The sequence below is a fragment of the Sciurus carolinensis genome, chromosome 1, assembly GCF_902686445.1.
Source record: "Sciurus carolinensis chromosome 1, mSciCar1.2, whole genome shotgun sequence".
NCBI lineage: Eukaryota > Metazoa > Chordata > Mammalia > Rodentia > Sciuridae > Sciurus > Sciurus carolinensis.
The window spans coordinates 96349766-96376327 of record NC_062213.1 but is presented as its reverse complement, the minus strand read 5'-3'; the positions used below and the strand labels follow the sequence as shown (position 1 = coordinate 96376327).

Genomic DNA, 26562 nt, shown 5'->3' with positions numbered 1-26562 from the left:
CATGGGGGCCAGGGTCTCTGTTTTCTGTAGATGCACAGAGTGACGTTCCATCGTGGCATGAGGAACTCCATATCTCATTTCTCATTGCCTTCTGAAGACAACTGCCAGGTGGCAAAATAGCCCAAATAAACATTCAAGCACTTACTATGTGTATGAGCTCCTCAGAGCTCTCATTTACTCACCTAGAAGATGGGAGTGACCACAGTGCTAAATTCACAAGTTATTTTAAGAATTACATGGAATAACTCTGTGACAACTGGTCAGAGCTAAGGTATTCCATGATTTATTTGTTCCATATGACATTGTCATACAGGTCAATATAACGAGTCAAACTCAGTCATCCTGACCAAGATCCGCCTTCTAACCTTTCCAAGGCCACTGCCAGCACCTACGTGGTTCTGATCCAACCGGGCTGTGCTCTCTCTCCAACAGGCCTGTACTGGCTTCAAGGCCTCCAGATGCCAGTCTTTGAAGAAATAACTCATCCTTAAAATTAAGATGTGTTTTGCTTCTTTTTGGTTTAAAAATTCTGTGGTAGCTACACGCATTCTTTAAGACAAAAGTTGAAACTGCTCAAGGTGACTTTGAGGGTACTTGGCGATGCGATTCCTCTCTTCCCCCTCTGTCCTGCCAGATCCCCTCAACGATCCTCACAAGCCCCACTGTCATCCTCACACCTTTGCACAGGCTCTTCCCGCTGCCTCTGTTTTGACCCTCTGACATATTCTGAAATATCCTGGCTCAAGCCTTCTTCTCCACTGGAAAAGAAGACCCTCATGGTGCCCCTTCCACAGTTTTAAGCACCTTCAGAGTGCATCCATGTATACCACCCTGTCTTGAAATCATTCATTTACATTTCAGTCCTCTTTATGAGAAGCTGAGCTTTTTGAGGGCAAGGGCTGTGTCTTACTCATCTTTGTATCTCTGGCTTCTTTCACAATCAGGGCATGAAGACCATTTCTTTCTAGAACAACTTTCTGGATCAGAAGGTAATCCCTGTCCAGTCTGCCTCCAACACTCCACCATCTCATACTAGTTGATCCCTCCTCCAGGTCCCAGATCCTTCCCTGCCAACCTCACCCCCGCTTATCTCTTTTCCAGGCATCTGAATAATTCAACCCATCACCCGCCAGTTCCTGCTCCATCACAAATGAGTATTCATGTATCTAAATTTGCGTTCATCTTAATTTGCAGTTATTTTATGTGTGGGCAAACTCCAGGGCTGCTAATTATGGGCATTTGTCCACAGGTCTCCTGAAAGTTGAAGAATATATTCTGTAGTTGTAGAACAAATAAAACAGATGGCTCAATCAGAGTTTGAAACCACAGTTTCAATATCATTTTTTTAAGACAAACCAAGTGAATACCCCAGAGATGAACCCCATTGCAGTCTGAAGGTAGCAAAAGTAATGGTGATAACAATTTTATAGCCCTAATAACCAAGTGGCCTAGAATAATGATGGCATTTGTTGAATGCTTTCTCTGTGCTGAGCAGAATACTAAGAGTGTTACACGGGCTGATGACATTCACAATTGTACAAAGGATCTACCATTCAGAGAACTGTGTGACCTTCTTTTACCTCTTTTTCCTCACAAGTAAAACAGGGTAGTCATGGTACCTACATCATCATGATGGAATTAGTTATTACATATAAATGCTGAGAAGAGGGCCCAACATATAGTAAGATCCCCAAAATGTGATCCCTCCCCTTCCACTAAATTAATATGAATCTGAGGTTATGAGCCCTAACTATAGGGTCTCCTGCCTCAGAGTTTGCTGCATGGCTCAGGCTGCTGAGGGTAGAACAAAAACCAACAGGTGGAAGGAACAGGAGGAAGATATCTACTCATTATAAAGGTGTTTTTCTAATAAAGTCTTTAAAGTCATAGTATGCAGCAATTTTACTTCTTACCTACCTCTACCTTTCAGAAACTTTCACAAGTATAAGGAGGCATAGATAAAAATATGCTTAAGCTTTGTTAGAAATAGTGGAAATTAGAGCAGCTTTTATATCTATCAGTTTAGGAATGGCTAAATAAACGGTGGCAGATCCAACCTATAAATTACTAAGGGACCATGATGAGTAATAATGTAAATTTATACCTGTCAACAGTGTGTGCCAAGCATGGTTCCAAGTACTTGCGTAAATGAATTCATTAAATTCTCACAAGAACCATACGAATAGAAGTATGCTATAATCCCAGTTTACAAAGGAGGAAACTGAAGCTAAAGGAGGCTAAATAATTCAGATCACATAACAAGCAGGTGGCAAATTTGCAATCTGAATCCAGGCGCTTTGGTTCCAAGATCCATCCTCTTAACCATTGTGCTAATTTACTGAGTAAAAGACACCAAGGGGTGGGAAGAAAAAGTATACCATTTAGGTAAAATATACACATGATACAATACCATATTACTTATAAATATGTACATAAAAGTGAGACAATGTTCAACCAAAAAAAATCATCAAATTACCACCTCAGTTTCCCGTATGAAGACCCTAAAGAAGGAAGGATTGGGAACAGTGTAACCAGGAGGAATATTGCCCTGACCTAAAAAATCTTATGTGTTTAAAATAGAAAGTATTCCAGTATTGCAGAATGATGAAAAACTTATAAAAATAGTCATAAGGAACCAACTACTTATATATTAACTGAGTTCCCTAATTCAAAAAGGATTAACTTTGGTTTCTACTCTTAGGGGACTCTGTACAGGGGACTGAGACATCCATGAGCAGTTGGAGGCCCACCCCAGCTAGTTGTCACCTTAGGCAAATAAACTCCATATGCCCCAAATTTAAAACATCATCATTTATCACAAAACTTCCTTCCTATATTCCCTAGGTCCATGAATAACATTGCTTACATTTACTCAAATGTGATCATAATTCTTTATGATTTCTGTTCATTTTTCTAACTCTAACTTCTGTACGGGTGCAAAACAATTTTAGCTATTTTCCTAAAACCCTTTACTCATGAAAAGAAGGCTAAATATTTCATAAGTCTTCTCTTCCACATAATAGTTGTGGTAATGATGGTGATGAGAATGACTGATAGTGGTGATGGTGATGGTGGTAGAAGTAATGGTAATGATAAGAATTCCTCATGGTAATAGTAAGGTGGGGGTGGTGATGTTGGAGTTAGTGATGGAGATGACAATGATCAAGGTGGTGGTGGTGGTGGAGATGATGGTGATAGAGGTGGTAAGTGGTGGCAGTGGTAGAAGGAGGTGGTGGAGATGATGGTAATTGAGGTGGTAATGGTGGTGAAGATGGTAGAAGTAGAAGTAGTGGAGGTGGTAGTGGTGCCAGTGGGGCTGTTAGTAGTGGTGATAGTGGGTGATGATGATGACGGTTCATGGTAGTAATATTAGTGATGATGAGAATAAGTAGAAGTAGCATATAATAGTACTGGTGGCAATAATAGAAGTGATGGTGTGATGACAACACTGGTGGTGCTAATGGTGGTGGATGTGATAGTGGTGGTGATGGAGATGGTAGAGGTGGTGGCGGTGGTGGTAATGATGGCAAGAATGAGTGGACATGGCATTGGTAGCACTTGTGGTTGTGATGATAGAGATGGTGGTGGTGAAGTTGAAGGGGTTAGTGGTATTGATGGTAATGATGAAAAGGGGCAGCCGTGGCAGTAGTGGGGAGAGTGATAATGATGATGATGATGATGCTACAGTGGATGATAGCAATAGGGTCCTTAGCTTCTGGTGGAATATTGAAATTAGTGTCAACATAGACATGATGGCAATGATGTCGGTAATGATGAAAATAGAGGCATTTAATTCAAACTAGGTACAAAGATAAAAGCAACTCTAGATCTATTGCTAGTTACCTGGCCACTCAGACCAAAGTGCATGGAAAGTAGATGAGCATATAGGCAGCAAACAGAAAGATACTGCCCAGGGTCAGTGCCTTGTGGGATTTCACTTCCCAGCCATGGAAATTTGATCTGGATCTCAGCCTTCCATGTCTACTCCATTTTGGATCTGCCCAAGATAACTATTTTCAATGTGCTTTTGAAAGAAAAAAACGAAAAGAGGGTAAGGTAAGGACTCCAAGGCAGGGTCTTGAAAGTTCTCTTAGCCCACCCTCAACAAGCTTTGACCAGACCTGTCAAAGCCAGGCCACATTAATTGCCATGTGGGAAGGTCAGCAACCAGGAGTGTGAGGCTGCATTCCAGTGGTGGTGGCAAGGCTCCACCAGCTACACCTGTCCCAACACTCCCACAACACAGAGCCTTCCCTGCTGAGGGACACTTGTCCTGTTCTGCCACAGACAGCAAGGTGAGCAATTAGGCTAAGGAATCAGAAGGTAATTTATTATTTTTTTTAAAGAGCACTGTGCCTACAACAGCCTGTCCAAGCACAGAGTAATCATAACAGCCAGAGCATCTCTGGAACTCAGTGGCATTTCTGAAATTCATTTCAGCAAAGACAACAAATAATTTGGACTTAAACCTTGCTAATTTCATCTCCACTCGCCAAGGGTTTGACTGAATCATGGCCACTGTCTCATATTTGATTCATTGGGGATTAGGCACAATGAGAGCTGCAATTAATGTCACCCTCTCTAACACCTCCCTGGTACCTTCCCCTGGATTTTATTGGGTTTCCCAAGTCTGACATTATGATGAGCAAGGTTAGGGATTAAGTGTGGCATCCATACATCCTATCCTTAATCAATTCTGAAATGAAGATAATAATGGTGATTTTGGCAAGAGATCCCAAGGACTGGATGACCTACTCACTGGGGCAAACTCATCCTTCAGTGAAGTAACATCCTCCTAAGGTTCCAAGATGCTAAGCATCTCCTAAAACTATCACTGTTTCCTCATATTCCTCCTCTTCTTCTCTCAAAAGTCTGGTCACCTGCTCCCTACTGGGCACAATCAGCCTGGTTAGGATTTTCCCACTGAGTTTGTTTAGCCCACATTTAATGTGACAGGCACTGAACCAAATGCTAGAGGTTCCACAATATGCAAGGTTTATTCCTGTCCTCAAGAACTTCTTAGTCTAGCAAGATAGACAGATGTGTAACACATAATATAAACACAGTATGGAAAGGGGGTTAGGCTTTTTTTAAAAGTTTAAGATCAGAATAATGTAGGGACACAAAGAGAGGGCACATAATCTAATGCTGGAAGAAGATTCTCAGGAGAGATAATATCTGACTTGGCAAGCACCTCCTTTTCATCCATCCAAAGCAAGGTTGAGTAGGGTTCCCAAAACCTAGCATTCCCTTCTAAAGGGAGTCACAATTGTCTCCTAAATACTATCATGGAAGCAAAATAAGTTAGCTTTAATTTCACCTTCTGAAGGTCCTTAATTTTCTGAGTTCTCCAGAGATCTCAGCCTGGAATATCCCCAGGGTTGAAGGACAAAACTCAAAAAAAGTAACTATCTGTCCCAAAATCTTTTGGGACAGGGCTCCCCACATGTCCCCCTCAACCCAATGCTGGTGGCCATCAGACAAGGGTCAAATCAGCCTGCCAGCACTTGTGTTTAAAAAATTGTGAGACATGAAAAGCATCTAATCTTTTCCTCATTTAATTTGCAGCCTTATCAAAGCTAGAAGGAACTTTAGAGATCAGCCATCTCAGTCCACTCACTGTATAATTGAGAAAACTAAGATTGATAGCATGGGGCAAGCTGCCTAGCCCTTGTGCCACTGGGCTGAAATGTGATCCACAGGGACAGAGACAGGGGACTTTTCTGTTGTCTCTGTCTAGAGCAGTGTGTAACAGCTAGATAACTCTCAGAAAATATCTGCTGATGCTGATGCTGATGTAGAACTGTATCAGACTGGATATCAACATGGCTCAGTTATTTTTCAATGTGTGACCTCAGCAAGTTCTTTGTGCTCCTCACACCTCACTCCTGTCATCTATAAAATGTGGACAGTAGTACCACGCTGGGTGGTGAGAGCATGAATAACACACAGCACAGAACATAGAGCCAGGCACATGCTGTCCGCTCAACAAATAGCCGTTGGTTATCATTGGAGATAAGAGCATTGAGTGACTCAGAGAAGAAAGTGGAAGAGAACTGGACAAAAGGGACAAGACCAGCCAGACCCCCAATCCTACATCAACCACAGAGAAGACAAACCCACCAGAGGCAATGCCTTGACCACTCCCGCACCCTCATCCTCTCACTGATGCCTGATACACTACCATCCTTATAGGTTCGTCTTTGTTACCATCATTATGACCCTAATAAACAGTGTGACCCTCTTAAGTGGAGGCCCACTCAGAACTACTCAGAGGCCCATGCTCTAATTTAAACGAATTGTATAAGATTTCCTTGATGATTTCATCAAAATCAACTCTTCCCCCATAGTTTTCCCATACATTATTTAATCCTCATCAAAATCCTCAAAAGATAAGCAAATCAAGCTCATTTTGCATATATAGCCAGGTTGGGTAACATTAATATGGTACCACAGCAGGAAAGTAATAGAACCAAGCTTCCCTCAGGTTTCCTGACACCAATTCAGTCATTAATGTTATATTACAACCCACGGATCATTTTCAAATATGAGCTAGAAACAGGATGAAAGAGGCTGGGAGCACCACAGGTAGGACCAGGGCCTTCAAGGACAGAGTGCCTCTGGTCTCCTCTAAAGACAGGCTCTGGGCCAACTCCGTGCCTCTGGCTGCCCCATGTCCAACAATGGACTTCAACAGAGAGAGATGGGATCTGCTCTCAACTCCCAAGCTTCCTCCTGGTCCTTGGCTGAACCCAGGGGCAGCTCCTACATCACACATCTGAATTTCCCAGGAGAATGTCTGGAACCCTCCACAGGAAACCCACAGGGCCCATGCTTTCATCTACTGTTTCCTAAACCTTGATAATTCACATACCTCCTCCACAGTGTTTCCCAGATCCATGCACTACCTGTATTAGTACTCATTTAATACCTTTCTCTAGATCAACTCACTATTTTTACTTTGCCAAAATCGTTTTAAAAGACTTCAACACAGCCAGACATGGTGGTTCACACCTGTAATTCCAGCAATTCAGGAGGCTGAGGCAGGAGGATTGAAAATTGGAGGCTAGCCTCAGCAACTTAGCAAGGCCCTAAGCAACTTAGAAAGATCCCATCTCAAAACAATAAGAGCTTAGGATGTGGCTCAGTGGTTCAATCTCTAGTACTAAAAAAATAAATAGAATAAAATAAAGACATTACCATAATTCTACCTTCTTTTACCTCATCTTAAGCAATAATAGTCATAAAATCATAAATCTAAAATTCTAATCCTAATTCGCAACAATAAAAGCAACAATAAATAAATAAATAAATCTAAAAGCAACAATAGCTGTTAGAAAAAGGAAGGTTTGTGACTCACTAGCAGCAAGTACACTTCACTTTATGCAACTCTCCTGCAATCCATTTGGGATCCAGTAGGGATTACATGGAGTAAAATGTCCTAATTAGTTATGGAGTGCAATTAAATGCCATGAATAATTTAATCAGATAGTGATATCACAATCATGTTGAAATGTAATAACACCAATAATTCAGAAACCTGTGTGTCAACTACCTACTTTAAAACTTCTAAAATGCTACATCTCATTCATCTCCTCCTTTGGAGGCCGAATAGGCCTTATAACCTCTTGCAGTTGCTGGAATTATATCAGAGAGCCCAGAGTTGGGTGTGGAGAGAGTTATTCTCACTAGACTCAAACAAGCATTGTTCTGAATCTGGATACACTTCTTCTGTCCTTCCTTGTCTCTCTCCCTCCATCCATTTTCTCTCATTCCTACTTTTTTTTTCTTTCAACATCCACTGACTCATTGCCTGATGTGGCCACAGGCTCCAGGTTTATTAAGAACTGCAATGCCATCCCTGCCTCCAGAAGTAAACAATCTTGTTGGGGAGGAAAAGAGGATGAAGACTTAATACACTCCACACCCAGGCCAATATCTAATATCCAGGTCATGAACAATCCAGTGGGCAGATGTTCATTCATCATTCATTCTACCAGCATCCACTGTGGGCTGTGCCAGCCATTGCACTGGGTGCTTGAGATTCAGGGCAATGAACCAGATCTAGTGGCCCCTCCTAGGAAATGGGATTATTGAGCTACAAGATGAAGGACTTCCTCAGTCAGACTGGGATGCTGAGGAAGAGTTCCTGGAGGGGCGGATCTGATGGGAGTATTGAAAGGTAAATAGAAGTTAGACAATTACTAAAGGGGCATTCGCAGATGGAGGGAAAGCATGGCAAAAGACAGGAAGACATCAAATACACCTGTCTTGGTGGGGAAAGTGAGGTTGTCAAGTTTGGGCAGTGAGTATTGGACAGAAAATGAACAACACAAGGCCCCTTGGGCTAAGAAATCTGGGCTTCATCATGATATGGAGACGTTGAAGATGCGTAGAAGAAGAATGACATCATCAGGGCAAATCTGCAGCATGGCTAGAGACACAGGTCGTGGAGAATGATGTGGGTCAGCTCTGCAACGTCACTGCTGCTCAGTAACAATGTAGTTATCATGGACACCGAGGCTGACAAATAAGAATCAGAGAGCAGCCCCTGGGCCAGGGAGGAGCACAGCAATCCTGGAAGAAAGGGAACTGGTTCTTGAGAAAGAGTGGGGTGTGAGGAGAAATAGTAAGACTGTGGAGGGCAGGAATTATAAGAAGAAAAGACATGCACACACATCAACACATGTACCACATCGACACGTGTACACACATATACCCTGACATGCATACACATCACATACATGAAAGCAGGTACATGCACCGACATATGGGCACATAGCACATACACACAGATATGCACACACATCACACATAGACACAGTTACACACATACACATAGATATGTACACACATCACACATGCTGATATATAGACACACATTACATACATCAAATGCATAGCATGCATGCACATACACGTGGTCACATGCAGACACACTGATATATGTATGCATCGCTCAGACATATGCACATATTACATGAATGCACACAATTAAACATATTCACAAGAAAGGAAAGTAAGAGCCAAAGCCCAAATGTGAAGAAACCTCTCTCCAGTTTCAGTTTTCCAATCCTAACACAAAACTCACCTCTTCCAAAGTTTGTCCAATTGCTTTTCTTCTTCGTCTCCTATCCCTCAGGCACTCAGCAACCCAACATTCTAAGTGACCTCTTCTAAATGCCTCCCTACATCATCTGCTCCCTCTCCTTCCTATCCTCATTCCTGTCACACATGCACCAAAAGGGGTTACTTCAAACTACACATACCCAAGCAATCCTGGCCCAGAGCCTGTAAAGACAAGATGGCATTTAAGAAGACAAGATGAGGGTTGGGGGTGGGTAGCTCAGTGGTAGAGTGTTTGCCTAGCATGTGGGAGGCCCTGGGTTCAATCCCTAGTACTTCAAACACACACACACACACACACACACACACACACACACACACACACAGCAGAATAAAAGAGACAAGATAAAAACAACATTTGAGGGGAAGTCAAAGATTCTGGGGAGCTAGACAGAGTCTGGGGCACAAAGTGATGTACAAAGAAGTCAGGGGAGCCAAAATAAAAAGTGATGGTGACCACACTGTGTATACAAAGGAAGACACAGTCCTGCTGGCAGGAGGGCAGAAAGACAGCCAAGACCCTAAGACACTCAACAGCTGAAGACCTACGTGGTAACAAGGGGAACAGGCAACAGAGTAATGGCCACTAAAACTAATGGTTTTAGCGGCCACAGAGTGACATGAGTGATGCCAGGCATGATGACAGTGTCACCTGGAAGGTTCACATCCAGAATTAGCAGTTTATATAAAAGGAAAGTATAAATTAAGAATTAGGAGAAGAAAAGAACAAGATAAAAATACTAAATGTTTGATACCAGTCATATCCATACTGGAATTATAGGTGACTTCTTTTTCTTTGCTTTTCAATTTTGTAATAAAATTGGTTGGGTTTTTTGTTTATTTGTTTGTTTGTTTTTTAACAGAATGACTTACAGGCAGTTCCACCTACCACCAGAGGATTCACTGCCCTGGAGCACATACATGGGCATAGACGTATAAACACACCACACAAACTAATCCTGCCTCTGGGGTGCAAAGTGCTAATTACAGGAGGATCTAAAGCAACTGCAGTCTACCTACTTGCTTTTATTAATGCTATGAAATTATACCACCCACCCTTAGTAATAACACTCTGCACAGGTTATTCTCAGCACTCCAATTTTCCTCCCCAAACTCTCTTCCTATACTCCTCCCTACTCCTCCATACTCAGTTCAGGTGGGGAAATGCTATCTTTTGGAATGAGTTGGGATGACTTGATAGTTGGAGAAACCGAAGTCTGGGAGACAGAACCTTGCCAGAGCTCACAATTTTTTTTTCTTTCTTTTTTTTTATTGTAAACAAATGGGATACATGTTGTTTCTCTGTTTGTACATGGAGTAAAGGCATACCATTTGTGTAATCATAAATTTACATAGGGTAATGTTTGATTCATTCTGTTATTTTTTTCCCTTCCCCCCACCCCTCCCACCCCTCTTTTCCCTCTATACAGTCCTTCCTTCCTCCATTCTTGCCCCCCTCCCTAACCCTAACTCTAACCCTAACACTAACCCCTCCCACCCCCCATTATGTGTCATCATCCACTTATTAGCAATATCATTCGTCCTTTGGTTTTTTGAGATTGGCTTATCTCACTTAGCATGATATTCTCCAATTTCATCCATTTGCCTGCAAATGCCATAATTTTATCATTCTTTATGGCTGAGTAATATTCCATTGTATATATACCACAGTTTCTTTATCCATTCATCAATTGAAGGACATCTAGGTTGGTTCCACAATCTGGCTATTGTGAACTGAGCAGCTATGAACATTGATGTGGCTGTATCTCTGTAGTATGCTGATTTTAAGTCCTTTGGGTATAGGCCAAGGAGTGGGATAACTGGGTCAAATGGTGTTTCCATTCCAAGTTTTCTAAGGAATCTCCACACTGCAGAGCTCACAATTATTGATGGTCAGGTCAGGCTTAGAATACTGCCCTCCCCAAGACCCCAAGACCTCAGAGGAGGAAAGATTCTGATCCCATCCTTCAGAATAGACCAGAGACTAACAAACCACAAAGCTCCCAGCTCTACTTTAGGCCTGATCCAGATAGCTGACTGTTGGACCATAGGCAGCCAGGGTCTGGAAGAAAGAATGACTCAGAGGATATTCTGAAAAATAAGAAGCAGTAGACAAAGGAGAATGGGGCACTTCACATGAAAAGTAGGCAATGGCAGGGAGATCACGCTGCAGTGGTCAATTTATTTAAACTAGTTTCAATGGGAAACTAAATCAGATTCCATTTTCCCTGAATTATGAGACTAAATTCTTATCTCCTTGGTCTATTAACAAATATTTATCAAATATTTACTCGCGTCCAGCGCTGAGTTAGATGAGAAGATAGAGATTTGAGGGGATCCAGTGTTACCTGAGGCTCCTAAAACAGAAAGGAAGGGGCTAGGAACCAGATGTGAATTGTGTTTCACAGTTTCTTCCCTGGGATCTCTGAGCACATGGACAGGACAAAAGAAAGAAGTCACTAGAAACCCACCAACCAAATTGTGATGATTCTCACTTTTTTAAGCAGTGGGAAGGTTTGCTCCCCAAGTCATCCACCTGACTTCAACAGGTTCAGCAATTGAAATAAGAAGTATAATTTGAAGAATGAGTAAGACTTAAGGGTAATCAACAAGTCTGAGGAACAAGGTTTACTGGTCAAAACTGAGATTGGGTCTAGATTCTGTTCTTCAGTTGTAAATCCTATTAATAGCCTGTGGGGGAGAGAAAAGTCATACTCAAATCCCCCTGCAGGCAGAGGACATTCCTGAGAGTAGCACTTAGCATAGAAATCGAAAGAGCACTTATCTTGCGTTGTTTTTCAAAGATCCCCAGCAAAGGGAAAGTAGGTTGGCATAAGTCATCTAAGGTGGCACACAGCTAAAAGACATGGGTTAAAGCTTGTAGGCCAAAGAGCCTGAAAATCTATAGGTTTGAAATGTGTGTGCTTATTTCTTTCTGTCATACTGATTTCCAGATTCTGTTTGACTTAGGACTCAATTAAAACATCATGGGTAGTCCACCCAAAGGATACTAGTGGACCTTGGTTGAAAATCCAGCAGCATTCTTAGACCACCAACAACCATCATGCACCTGAAAGTCATCTCAGAACAGGACTGGGAACCACAAACACCACACACTGCTCCTCCTTGCCTGTTTAAACATGAGGACGTAGGCCCTGAGCCCTTTGGCTACACAGCAGTATTTATCTGTGAAAGCTGGGCCTTACCATATCAGCAATTTATTTCGAGGCCCAGAGGCTAACTTGCCCAGGTTGACAGCTTCCTTTGGCTTATCAGGCTCAGCTGTGAAATCTTTACTATCATTTTCACTATTCCTGCCTCATACTACTCTTGTCAGGAGAAAGCAAAAAGCCACAACCCAAACCTACAGTAGTGGAAGAAGTTCTGAACTGGGTGTCCACGAATCCAAGTTCTAGTTTTGACCCTGTCGTGTGGCCTTGGGAAATAGTTTATCCTCTCTGGGCCTTGGGTTATTCATCTGCTTTCACAAATGAGAGGGCTGACCGAAAGATGGATACATGCCCTTCCAGCACCTGTAGTCCATCAATGCATAAAACTGTCCCAGAGGAGTTGGGGGCATTCATAAAAACACCCTCCACTCCCTGCCTCTCAGAAAGCACTAAGCAGAACCTGGCTGGGAATGTATTCTTTTGTTTTATTCTTATTGATCCAGAGAGGAGAGGTACATTGCACTTGGAAAGAAAGCAAGATTTACAACCAGAACTGACACTGAATCCTGCCTTCATCACTTAAGTGCTATATGAATTTGGGCAAATCCATTACCCTATACAAGTCACTTTGTCATCCAGAAATGAGCATAACATGGCTGAGCACACACCACTGTTGAGAGGATCAAACATAGTGACAGTGGTCCATGTCTAAGTGGCATGTGTCCAGGCCTAGTCAAGTGCAATCCCTGGGTGCACTGGTCACCCTGTGTGCATCTGTAAGTGTTTTTAGAACATTTGAACAATGCTTCTGTGGTTCTGACCCTTAGGGGAATGATAAGCTCCAGGAACACCCAAAAGAGGGCCAGTTTGAATCCCCACATTTACACGTCCTAATAAAATTCCAGGACATGGGGATCTTAGGATGCAGAGTAAATAACTAAAAGGAGCCTGCCCCAAGAACAGCTGTAACTTTTGAGAGATGAATTCAAATTCAATGGCTGTGTCAGGAGCAAATCGTAACTTTGGAAAGAGAAAGAGACACAGGAGATGGAATCAGCAATTGGGATGAATCCAGGGCATCTTCCTGGGGAGAGAATTCCATGGCAGAGCTGCCCAATCCCAGACCTCCAAGGAGTCCTCCCCACTTAACACCCAACAACAACCACCCCTTCAAATTGCCAGCCAGGAGGGCTGGAGAAAGGAGGGAAAAGGCAGCCCCAGTGGTTACCTGGGGCTCTGAGAGACTTCCTGGGTCAACACTGCAAGAGAAAAGTGTTCCCATTTCACATAAGTATAAAGGGCCTCCAAAGTTCTATCACATCCTGCTGAGCTACCAAGCCTCTTTCCTGTGTCCATTTTATTCTTTTCAAACCACCTGTTACCCTGTTAGCTTCAATTACCTAAATAGGTCAGCACTGGGTCATGAGAATGCATGTGTGTAGCTTTGGCTACCTGAAGGTGCTGATGAGAGATCTTGTATGAGACGGGAGCTCCTAAATCAAGAGCTATAATCTTGCCTCAGTCTGCAACCCAGGAGGACAAGGGCTGTGTGCCTCCCATCAAAGAAGCAGCCTTCTGATTCCTCCCTTCCAAGGTCCTCTCAAACATAGCTTGTAAAGATGTCAGGGCTCCTCACACTATCTTCACTGCCTCCTTTTCTCCTGCTCTGAAGAAGATGCCCCTAGAGGAAGCTGCCTGCAGAGGCAAGTTGAGAAGCAAGAAGACCTCTCTGACTTTTTTGAGATTTATGAATTCAAAGCTGAGTTTTCTCCAAAAGATATATTTGTGATTATATATAAACCCTAATGTGTCCTTAATACTCTCAACTGCCACGTCTTTCTGAGAAACTGCCACCACTCACACACACATTCAAGCATGCACACACCTATTCAGGGCCTGCCCATCAGATAGATATTGAAAGGAGCATCCGAAGAAAGATGAAACTCCATTAGCAAAAGTCACTTTTATAGCTGACCCTGGATTCCCTGCACAGGGCTTATTTATGCTGCACAATGGTTGGGTTTACCTGTAGTTTCAAAATGAAACCTTTCACTCTTAATCATGTGAAAGGATCATCTTTCAACCAGTCAGTCAATAGGTCTCAAGAGTTCCCTTCAGCTCCTATGGGACTTACTGAGCACTGTTCAAATGCCCAACACTACACTGGCACTTCAAAACTTTTGCTAAGGACCTAGCTCCTGTACAGATAGATACAGGTATAAGTAGGAACTAGTCCTAAATTATCACGCTGCACAAGTCAGACGTGCTAGCAAGCATACATTTCAGGGTTAAGTATCTAAAGGCCATAAATCTTTAAAATCTAGCATACCAAGTTTTACAAAATTCTAAATACCTATGTGTCATAATCCTCTAAACACCTATCATTTTCTAGCTGATATGATTAAAGCTGATAATCAGTTGCTATCTACACAGATGTGCCACTAGGACTACTTCTGGTCTTGAGGGATAAAACTAGAAAATAGACTTGTCTATTCATACCTCATGCAAAGCTAGCTCAAGACTGATATCCACAAGATCTGGTACTGCTGTCAATATCATGTCATATCTGCCTCTTTTTTGTTCTGTTTTGTTTTTTCTGATAGTGGAGATTGACCCAGGGGCACCTGACCACTGAGCTACATCCCTATTTCTTTATTTATTTATTTTTTTTTTTTTTTTTTTGAGACAGGGTCTCCCTAAGTCACTGAATTGCTTACTAAGTTGCTGAGGCTATCCAGCCTTGAACTTACAATCCTCCTGCCTCAGCCTCCCAAGCGTCTGGGATTACAGGTGTGTGCCACTGCACCTGGCTATGGACAATCTTTTGCTCAGACTTTATTAGAATTGGTGAACACACACAACAGGCCAACAAGAGCCACACAAGATCAGTGCTTGGAGCTGTGGTCCAAACGTCCTCCTCTTCCCTCTTGCAGCCCAACTAAACAAAATGGTTCCTTTTTATACCTATGGTAATCACAAGTTAGGTACTATTTCCCTGCAAAATCTCCATGGTACCTCAGCTTCAAGGGGAGAAACCTGCCATCTCCAATAGATCCTGGCTTCTCCTTCCTGGTTATTCTCAAAAGAGAGAAACACCCAGGTTCTCCTGGGTTCAACTGGATTCATGCTGTTCAAACTGAAACTAGTGCCACAAGTTTCTAAAGGCCACAGTCTAATCAGGATCATTTGGATCATTAAAACTCCACCATAATTAACAGCCAAATTCTTATTAGAGTTATTGTTTCAACACATTGCTAGGCAGAACAAAGTTCAAGTGTGGTGTCTTAAACAACAGCAATTGAGTTCTGGTGATGAAAGAAAGGGGGTATGCTTTTCCTCGTACGCAAAGCTGACGCTGCTGATCCAGGGTCATATGGAAGTTTTGAGTCAGTCTCCTAGGAGTAGAAGAGTTGAGCTTGCCTCAAGCCATCCTTGGACTCTTTCCAGGCCATACTGTCCAAGGTCAGACCAAGTTGGAAGTAAGAATGTGCTGTTATGTCAGAAAACAACAAAAAGATAGTATCACCTTCTATACTATATATAAATATTCCCTCTTCATATGCCTGTAAAATAGATATTACAATTCCTATTTGATAGACAAGGTAATAAACATTCAACAAATACTTGCTGAGTGCCTCCTATGTGCAGGAACTGCATAAAATGCAGTTGCCCAAGGTGACACAGGTGATAGGCAGCAAAAGCAGCACCCAAACCCAGTCACCTAATCTCAAGTTCATCCCATTCCACTGCTGCCCCTCTGACTGAGGTCAATGTCACCATGCACTATGACAGGACACCAGAGACAAAGGGCAATGGTGGAAAGAACTACATGGTCCATCTCTTTAGTTTGTGCATCTGAAAGGAGTCAGTATTGATGATCAGCCTTCTCAAACACCAGCTATCTCCAGCGACAATTCAAAGTAACCTCCAACATCACATTAGTTACAGCACTGTCCCTGGGGAGCAATCCATAACTGGGAGCTGGGAGCTCATGCACCCTCACAGTCCAGTGGGCAAGACAGAATTACCCCCAACAAAGCATTTATGAGACCCAAGGATAGAAATTTTGGCAAAAAGGGGCAGATTCAAAAGTTCGAGAGTTCCCAGAGCAAGGGGACCAGAAGCCAAACAGGAATTTGAATTCCTACCCCTTGAACCAGCATGGAGACCTCCAGTTTGCCTCTCTTAGTCCACCTCAAGACCTATGGCTTGGACCTATTCCTCAAATACAGCCCTCTGGTTATGGCACATGCTCCACACCAGGGATTTTGGAAACAATGTCTGCCATCCACTCTGGCTGGCCATCCCCACTGACCAGTCTGTCCCCACAGTTGCATCAGAGAAGGGGCCAGTCATACACTGGGCTGACTATCTCAAGAATGCCAAAATCTTCATGAATGGGCCACCCTGTGCCTGCAATCGCAGGGAGGTGGGGCCCATAGCTACCAGTCACGTAAGTGGGGCCAAACACAAGAGGCTGAACCAATCAATAAGTGAGTCAGAGAAGACAGAGTATAAAACCTCAGGAGCTCCAGTGCTCCTCACATCACCAGCATCTCCTCTCCTCTCTCACCCTTCCTGGTGCTTCAGGTAAGTGTGGGTTCTACTGACTTTCTCATCTTTCCAGCTGGTCTTGCTCAGACCTACATGTGTTAGTGAGCAGGACCTCTCTCCCTTTGGAAGCTAGAAGACCTTTGCCTTCACTACTGCATTCATAATGAGAAGGGATTCATTCAGGAAAGGGATGGAGGGCAGAGTTGCAGATAGTGTTTCTGGTCCTCTGGCCAGAATGTAGCCTTCACCAAGACATCCCCATAGGAGCAGGGGCAGTACCAGGCACACATGTGGACTCTGCAATGGCTGTCCAAGGCAGCCTGTGCAAGGACTGGATGAACCTCATGAACCTGTCTGGATGACAGACTCAGAGAGAAGGGAGTATGGTTCTGAGACTGCTGCAGATGACAGGGATTTTAGGAGTCACAAAAACTTAAGTCCTGTTTCACAGAGGCAGATGATCTGAAAGGATAATGACTTATGAAATGTTGTGATACAAATTCCTACTAGTTACAGTTTCCTCTACCAAATTTGGACTTAGTATCTCTTAAAAGATATGTCTGATATCTTCTGGTCCAAGATGCTGGCCCAAAGGACCATAAAGGTCCTTTTCCCTGTTTCCAGACACAGCAGAGCCTGCCTTTTCTAATAACTAGTCCTTGAACCCTGTCCTTACTCACTGGGACAGAGCAAGAGTTTAAACTACGGGTTTTTGCAGAGAATGGAATGCAACAGACCTCTGACATCCCAACAAACCTCCCCCATCCTAGGTAGTTTCTATTTTAACTCAAAACCAGTGTTGGGATTGAAAGAGTGTCAAAGTGTTCCAACCGCCTCATTTTACAGATGATAAGCGGGAGTCAGTGGGGGTTGATCTCCCAGCAATTTACAACAGAGATCAGGCAGAGCTGGGAGAGAGAGTAGGCACCACTAACTGAGCTATTCAAAGCTGGACAAAGACTTTCTGCTGGATGGACCCTTCTCCAGAAGTAGCAATCCTGGAAGTCCCAGCTGAGACTCTTCTGGCACCTGAACGGAACACGGGGCCTAGCCCCAGAGAGGCACTAAGAGCATTCAGGATGTTGTCATGATGCAACTGCCTTCTTCGCTGCCTCCTATTGTCGCTGGTCCAGTGATGCTCTTTTCTCTTTCCAGGGTCCCCTTCCTGCTTAGACAAGATGTCCCACCAGAAAAAGCAGCCCACCCCCTATCCCCCAGCGGGTTGCGGGAAGACCTCTGGCGGCGGCGGCGGCGGCGGCAGCGGCGGAGGCGGAGGCGGAGGCGGCAGCGGCGGCTGCGGTTTCTATAGTGGCGGCGGCGGTTCCAGCTGCGGCGGAGGCGGCGGAGGCGGTGGCTCCAGCTGCGGTGGCGGTGGCTCTGGAGGCGGCTCCAGTTGCGGAGGCGGCGGGGGCTCTGGAGGAGGGATCAAGTACTCCGGAGGCGGCGGCGGCTACTCCGGGGGCGGAGGCGGCTCCGGCTGCGGCGGCTACTCCGGCGGCGGCGGCGGCTCCAGCTGTGGCGGCTACTCCGGCGGTGGCGGCGGTAGCTCTGGAGGCTGTGGAGGCGGCTCCGGAGGGGGCATCAAGTACTCCGGGGGCGGCGGTTCCTCCGGGGGCGGCGGTGGCTGCTACTCCAGCGGCGGCGGCGGCGGTGGCTCCAGCTGCGGTGGAGGTTCCTACGGGGGTGGCAGCTCCGGTGGTTGCGGCGGCGGCTCCTCCGGGGGCGGCGGCGGTTCTTTCTGCGGTGGCGGCTCCTCTGGAGGCGGCGGCGGAGGCTGCTATTCTAGCGGCGGGGGCGGCGGAGGCGGCTCCAGCCAGCAGTTCCAGTGCCAGAGCTACGGAGGCGGCTCTAGCGGCGGCTCCGGTTGCGGCGGCGGCTCCTCCGGGGGCGGCTCCGGTTGCGGCGGCGGCTCCTCCGGGGGCGGCGGCTGTGGCTACTCCAGTGGCGGCGGCGGCTACTCCGGCGGTGGCGGCGGCTACTCCGGCGGTGGCTCCAGCTGCGGCGGGGGCTCCTCCGGTGGCGGCGGCTCCGGCTACTACTCCTCGCAGCAGACCACCCAGACCTCGTGCGCCCCGCAGCAGAGCTACGGAGGGGGCTCGTCCGGCGGCGGCTGTGGCGGCGGCTCCTCCGGAGGCGGCGGAGGCTGCTTCTCCAGCGGTGGGGGCGGCGGCGGTTCCAGCTGCGGCGGGGGCTCCTCCGGAGGTGGCGGAGGCTGCTTCTCCAGTGGCGGCGGCGGCGGCAGCTGCGGAGGTGGTTCCTCCGGAGGCGGCGGTGGCGGCTCCAGCTGTGGCGGTGGCTCCTCCGGGGGTGGCTCTGGGGGTGGCAAGGGCGTCCCGATCTGCCACCAGACCCAGCAGAAGCAGGCGCCTACCTGGCCATGCAAATAAGGCCCCCAGGATGCCGCGGAGACCAAGGAGCTGGAGGTGTTCTCCGTTGGCGCCAGTGGGCTTAGCGATCTCATGATATTGCCCAAAGTTTCCAAATCCTTCACGTCTTAATCAGCATAGAAGAAGCCATTGAGTTCTCAGGCTGCATCTTATTCTGCAGTTTTTTCTTGGTTTCTGTATGACTACCTCCCAACTCTAGTGCCTCCTTAATCAATAAATTTGCAATTCATGAGAATCTCTGGGTCTCCAGCAGTCTTTGTAGCTTTGAAATTCATCCTTTCCGTTCTATTCTTTTCTCCCATTCATTCATCCACACTTCATTCATTCAAGGAATATTCATTGCAGAGAGAGTGAGAGGATAAAGAGACTCTGCAGGGGAGTAATGACTGGTAAACAATGACCAACGATGTGAAAATCTGGTTTGTGGCTTCCCATCATGAAGTGATCTCAAAACACAAAATTCCTGGAAAGAGACTTTCACTAAACACCCTCAGTGAGTTAGGTAGCCACCATGGGTCACTTCATCTAGGTTTTTGGTTTGTTTGTTTGTTTTTGTAGATAGGCTGAAAAGATTTCTCTCTGTAGTCCAGAGCTTACTCAGCAATGTCTGATAATAGGGTGGCTGCATCTAGGAACCCTAGCTTTCCAGACTCACAGGAGAAAGAATAGGCTATGAGATAGTCAAGAGACTCCATAGTGTAAAAGTCACTCTACTAGGCACCTGTAGGAACAGAAGGAAGTAGGGAAGCTATTTTCTGCCCTCTTGAAGGTATTTCACCAAACTTAGGAAGATACACATGAATGTATAAGATGTTAAACATCAGTACCAGGGAGGTCACAGGAAAACAGGAAACTTTCCAGTTAACACTGAAGAAGCTACAATGGTTCCACCAGATGTGTCAGTTGCACAGCTCTCAGTGAAGAGGTAGATCATCAGTCTAGCCAGGTCCTGTTTTATATTCTGATTTTATCAGCTTTAAATAAATGCTAATTTATTGATTTACTTAAGCAAAACTGCTTCTCAAAAAGTCAAGATCACCTTCCCATCTAGTCACTACTAGAAACAAAAAGACAAATTCTCCAATTCTTCATATAGAGTCACCAACACCTTCATCATTTTACATCAGTAACACAAATCAAAACAGGTAGGAGCCTTAGCAATATAGTCCACCTTGTGTGTTATTTTATATTATTTTTAAACAAATGAAAGTCAGACCTTCAGTTCTGGACAAGATGGGATAGACATATTTCTCCCAATTGTTTGTTAGAGATAAAAATCTCTGGATATCGTATATAAAACAAAAATTTTAAAGTTCAGAAAGGAGGAAAGAAAAAGGCGGAGTAGCTAAAGCCCTCAGAATAAAAGAACTGGCACAGAGATAAGTTAGTAATTCCCTGAGTTTTCTAGGTATACTAGATTGGGCACTAGGAATTCTACACCCAAGAAGTGTTGACAGATATAGACAAAAATCGTCCCTCAAAAAACTTTATTTATCCAATTAATCAGGAAAAGAATGACTTAGAAAAACAAGTCATCCCTTTTTGTCAATACCCATCCTACTTCAACCAATACCATAGGAAAACTGGATAGAAATCCTGGACTTCCACCATGGAAGGAGTTCACATGGACTTATTCAGGGGAAAGGAGATGGTACAACTCTTTTTCCTCCCCGCCCCAACACACACAAACACTGCTGTGGTATTAGCAAAGATACAAAGTCTCATAATACCCAAAATGTTCAGCACACAATAAGAAATCACTCATTGGGCTGGGGCTATAGCTCAGTTGGTAGAGTGCCTGCCTCACAAGCACAAGGCCCTGGGTTCAATCCCCAGCACTGCCAAAAAAAAAAAAAAAGAAAGAAAAAAAGAAATCACTCATCATATCAAGAACCAGGAAATTCTTAATTTGAATGAGAAAAGACCCAATCAATTGATGCCAACACTGAAATGACAGAAATTTGAAGATTATCCATCAAGATTTTAATAAGAACTTATTATAAAATGCTTCAATAAAAAACTATAAACAGGGGTGGGGGCTGTGACTAAGTGGTAGAGCACTTGCCTAGCATGCCAGGGTTCAATTCTCAGCATCACATATAAATAAATGAATAAAATAAAAATCTATCAACATCTAAAAAAACTAAACAATTGAAACAAATAAAAAATTAGTCTCAGCAAAGACATAAAGAGGAACCAAGTGGAAATTTTAGAACTAAACTAAAGAATGTAACATAGAACTGAATTTTAGAACAGAAATTTAAAAAAAAAAATCACTAGATAGCATCAATAGTAGGACAAAGATGACAAAGAGGTCCATCGCCTGCCTTACACCTATCCATCACCCAACGCAAAAGGTTCACCTCCCGATCGACCAACTACAGTCAGCAAACTGATCGCCAACCACCAGTGGAGCACCAGCTGCCTGCTGTTGCCTGGATGTTCACTGTTACAGTACCTGCAGGTTTGATAACACATAGCTGCCGCTATTTTGAGACAACAGCCAGGCCCCATAGGACCCCTGGCCATACTGACTGAGCCCCATCTCCAGGATCCCTCAGCCCAACCAGCCACTCCCTGCCTCTGGGGCCCTCACATCGACTGACTGCTCCCTGCCGCCAGGACCCCAAGACCATCTGACTGTGCCCTATCACCAGGACCCCAGACCGACTGATTGCACCCAGCCTCCAGGATCCCACAACCACACCAAACACACCCCACCTCCAGGACCCCTGCCTGACCAACCACATCCCACCTCCAGGACCTCCAGCTGACCACATCCACACCCTGAGCTGCAGCTCCCCATTTGCCAACACATTTCGAAGCCAGAGCGGCCATCTTGGATAATCCTGGAAGCCTTAGCTCTGATCTTTAGGTGGGGCAAATCCCATCCTGAGATACCTGCTGGAGGCTTGAAGCTCATTGTCAGGTGCCTCTCCTGCATCAGGCTACTGAACTCTGGGAGGTTTCATTACTATATGACTGTTATACTGTAGATTTTCTTTTTTCTCCTTATTGAAAAATTTTAAGTTTTTATTTCTTTACTTTTCTTGCTCTCTTTTCCTTTTGTTTACCTGTTCCCTCAGAGTCTCTTTCTCCCTTTTTTGCATGCTAACATCCAATTTCTTTTGATTACACGCTCACCCTTTCTATTATCTAGAACTTCTATATATTCTTTTCTTATCCCATTAACAGCCACATTCTACATCCCTCTGCATCCTCTTTGTCCTCCATTAGAAACTGCAGACCTTATTGCAAATCTGTTTCTTTTACTGAAGATAATATTTGAACTCATTCTGTTTATTATGACAATATTGTTATTGTCCTCATTGGGGCTATTTGGTCTAGGATTGCATAGTGTCTGAATTGGACACTGCTAATATTGATTTCCCCTTAAAGAAAAGGTTTTGGAATCCTATAGGGCCACTATAAGCCTCTAGGGGGAAATCTGCAATACCCCAGATCTGCACTGCTAGAGGGGAAGATACATGAACAACATGAAAAAACAAGGGAAGAAAATGATCCAAACAAATCTAGATTCTATATTAATAGAATCCAATGACAGTATGTTAGAAGAAATGTCAGAAAAGGACCTCAGATTATACATGATTAAGCGGATTCATGAAGCAAAGGATGACATAAGAGACCAAATGCAGGCAATGAATGATAATACCAATAAGCTGAAAGAGCAACTGCAGGAAGCAAAAGATCATTTCAACAAAGAGATAGATTCTCAAAAAAACCAAACAGAAATCCTTGAAATGAAGGAAACAATAAACCAAATAAAAAACTCAATGGAAAGCTTCACCAAAAGACCAGATCACTTGGAAGACAGAACCTCAGACAATGAAGACAAAATATTTAATCTTGAAAATAAAGTTGCGCAAACAGAGAAGATGGTAAGAAATCATGAACAGATTCTCCAAGAACTATGGGACATCATGAATAGACCAAATTTAAGTATTATTGGGATTGAGGAAGGCACAGAGATACAAACCAAAGGAATGAACAACCTATTCAATGAAATAATATCAGAAAATTTCCCAAACCTGAAGAATGAAATGGAAAATCAAATACAAGAGGCTTACAGAATACCAAATGCACAAAATCACAACAGATCCACACCAAGGCACATTTTAATGAAAATGCCTAACATTCAAAATAAAGATAGGATTTTGAAGGCCACGAGAGAAAAGCATCAGATTGCATACAGGAGGAGACCAATACAGATAGCAGCTAACTTCTCAACCCAGACTCTAAAAGCTACAAGGGCCTGGAACAACATATTTCAAACTCTGAAAGAACATGGTTGCCAACCAAGAATCCTATACTCAGCAAAACTAACCTTCAGATTTGAAGATGAAATAAAATCCTTTCATGATAAAAAAGAGTTAAAAGAATTTACAAATAGAAAGCCTGCACTACAGAATGTTCTCAACAAAATATTCCATGAGGAGGAAATGAAAAACAACAATGTAGGTCAGTAAAGGGAGGAACTACCTTAGAGAAAAACCACTCAAAGGAGAAACCAAGCCAAATTAAAAACCAAAAATAAGCCCAAATGACTGGGAATACAAATCATATCTCAATAATAACCCTGAACATTAAAGGCCTAAACTTATCAATAAAAAGACACAGACTGGCAGAATGGATTAAAAAGAAAGACCCAACAATATGCTGCCTGCAAGAGACTCATCTCATACAAAAAGACATCCACAGACTAAAGGTGAAAGGATGGGAAAAAACCTACCATGAACACGGACTCAGGAAAAAAGCGGGGTTTCCATCCTTATATCAGATAAAGTGGACTTCAAGCCAAAGTTAGTCGGAAGGGATAAAGAAGGACATTCCATACTGCTTAAGGGAACCATAAATCAGGAAGACATAACAATAGTAAATATTTATGTCCCAAACAATTGTGCATCCCTGTACATCAAACAAATCCTTCTCAATTTCAGGTATCAAATACAACACAACACAATAATTCTGGGTGACTTTAACGCACTGCTGTTACCACTAGATAGATCTTCCAAACAAAAACCAACCAAAGAAACCATAGAACTCAATAACACAATAACCTAGACTTAATAGACATATAGAATATTCCATCCATCAATGACTGGATTCACTTTCTTCTCAGCAGCACATGGAAACTTCTCAAAAATAGACCATATCTTATGCCAAAAAGCAACCCTTAGGAAATGCAGAAAAATAGAGATACTGCCTTGTGTTCTATCAGATCATAATGGACTGAGAGTAGAAATCAATGACAAAATAAAAAACAGAAATTACTCCAACACCTAGAGACTAAATAATATGCTGTTGAATGAAACATGGATAACAGAAAACATCAGGGAGGAGATAAAAAAAAATTCTTAGAGGTCAATGAGAACGACGATACAACATATCAAACTCTCTGGGACACTATGAAACGGGTACTAAGAGGAAAATTCGGGTGTTTCAAGATGGCAGACTAGGGGACGGCTGCATTTCACGTTGTTCCAGGACGCAAGATTCAAAAGAGGAGATGGTGAGAGACTTGGGACCAACTCAAAGCCGCTGGGTGAGTCTCTCCCATTGGGGAGGCGTCCCGGATGGGGCGGTAGCCCCGGAACGTAGGGAACTTTGTGAAGTAGAGTTGCTCGGCGAGACGCCCCTCCCCCCACTGGAGTGGTAAACTCGGACAACTGGGATCATCGTAGAGGAGGCGGCTCAGCACAGCGCTTGGACTCGGAGCAATCACTGGGGCTCCAAGCGGCTGCCTGAGGAGGAACTGCGAGGAGAGCTGTTTAGACCCAGAACGACCGCTTCTGAACACCGGGGGTTGCCCGGAGGAAGAGGAGGAGTGCGGCGGGTCGCTTGGTCTAGGAGTGACTGCATCAGAGCCACAGGCAGTTGCCAGAGGAGGAGCTGCGTGGCGAGCTGTTTGAACTCAGAACCACCGCTCCTGAACACCGGGGGGTTGCCCGGAGGAAGAGGAGAAGTGCGGCGGGTCGCTTGGTCTAGGAGTGACTGCATCAGAGCCACAGGCAGTTGCCAGAGGAGGAGGCGAGTGGTGAGTTGATTGCACTCAAAGCGACCGCTCCTGAACACCGGTCGCCTGCCTGGAGGAGGAGCGTGGTGGGTCACTTGGTCTCCGAGCCACCGCTCCTGAACACCCGGGGGGCTACCCCGAGGAGGAGGAGGAGGAACAGGGCGGGTCACTTGGACGTGGAGTGACTGCCTAGGGCTACGGGCGGTTGGCAGGAGGAGGAGACATGAAGTGAATTGCTTGGGCTCCTAGTGACTGCGTTGGAAACCCGGCCGCTGTCCAGAAGAGGAGGTGTGTGGCAGGTCTCTGGGTTTCGGAGCTATTGTATGGGGCTCCAGGGGGCGGTTCAGAGGAGGGGCCACATAGCCAGGCAATTAGGTGCAGAGCAGGGTCCCAGGAGCTAGGTGGGTTCTTGCTGGAAGAGCCGCACAGAGACACGCCTAGGGGTGGAGCGAAGTTTCAAGGACTATGGGCAGATACTCTGAGGAGAGGAAGCCTAAGGAGACTCGCCTGCGAAGGGTGAGGCTCCCAGGCCCAGGAGATATGTCCGGGCCCCTGGGAACATTGCAGAGAAAGATAGCCCAGCCCAGGTGGTAGTTGTAGATTGAGGGGAACCTCTATGAGGGGAACTGACCAGCGAGACGTCCCCACTGAGTGAGTCTTCCCTGCCGGGTGAGGTTTTCCCACAGGGACGGTAAAACCAGAGACACAGGCACAAACAGGACTTGCCTCAGCCCACAGCCTAGTTCCCCGTTGGATGACCATTGGTCAACAAGTGGAGGCACCTCTGCCCACTAGCAGGGAATATATGCCACCTGAGGGTCACCACCCCTAGAGAGGCAGCTTCTTCATGGAGCTCCACATTATCAACTTCCTCCAAGACTTCAGGCTACTGAAGGATAAGAGGGGATATACTAGCAATCTTCAGGGACATTATAAGTCGATAGAGGAAATCTGCAATATCTTAATGACCCACTGATTCCTGAACAATATGAGAAAACAAGGGAAGAAAATGCCCCAAACAAATCTAGATGTTACATCAATAAAATCCAACGACAGCATGGCAGAAGAAATGACAGAAAGGGAGTTCAGAATGTACATAATTAGAATGATTAGGGAAGCAAACGATGAGATGAAAGAGCAAATGCAGGCATTGAATGATGAGATGAAAGAGCAAATGCAGGCATTGAATGATCGCACCAATTGACAGTTAACAGAGCAAATTCAGGAAGCAAAAGATCATTTCAATAAAGAGTTAGAGATATTGAAAAAAAACCAAACAGAAATCCTTGAA

The 26562-nt window shown here is 44.6% G+C and overlaps 1 protein-coding gene across 1 annotated transcript; it reads left to right on the top strand.

The window, feature by feature from the left end:
* Window positions 1-16745: 16745 nt before the first annotated feature.
* Loricrin (loricrin cornified envelope precursor protein) lies at window positions 16746-19472 on the top strand. Its single transcript, XM_047562141.1, has 2 exons — window positions 16746-16886; window positions 18006-19472. Exon 2 carries the CDS (start codon window positions 18029-18031, stop codon window positions 19235-19237), a length of 1209 nt encoding a protein of 402 aa, XP_047418097.1. The 5' UTR covers window positions 16746-16886; window positions 18006-18028; the 3' UTR covers window positions 19238-19472.
* The last annotated feature ends 7090 nt before the right edge of the window (window positions 19473-26562 follow it).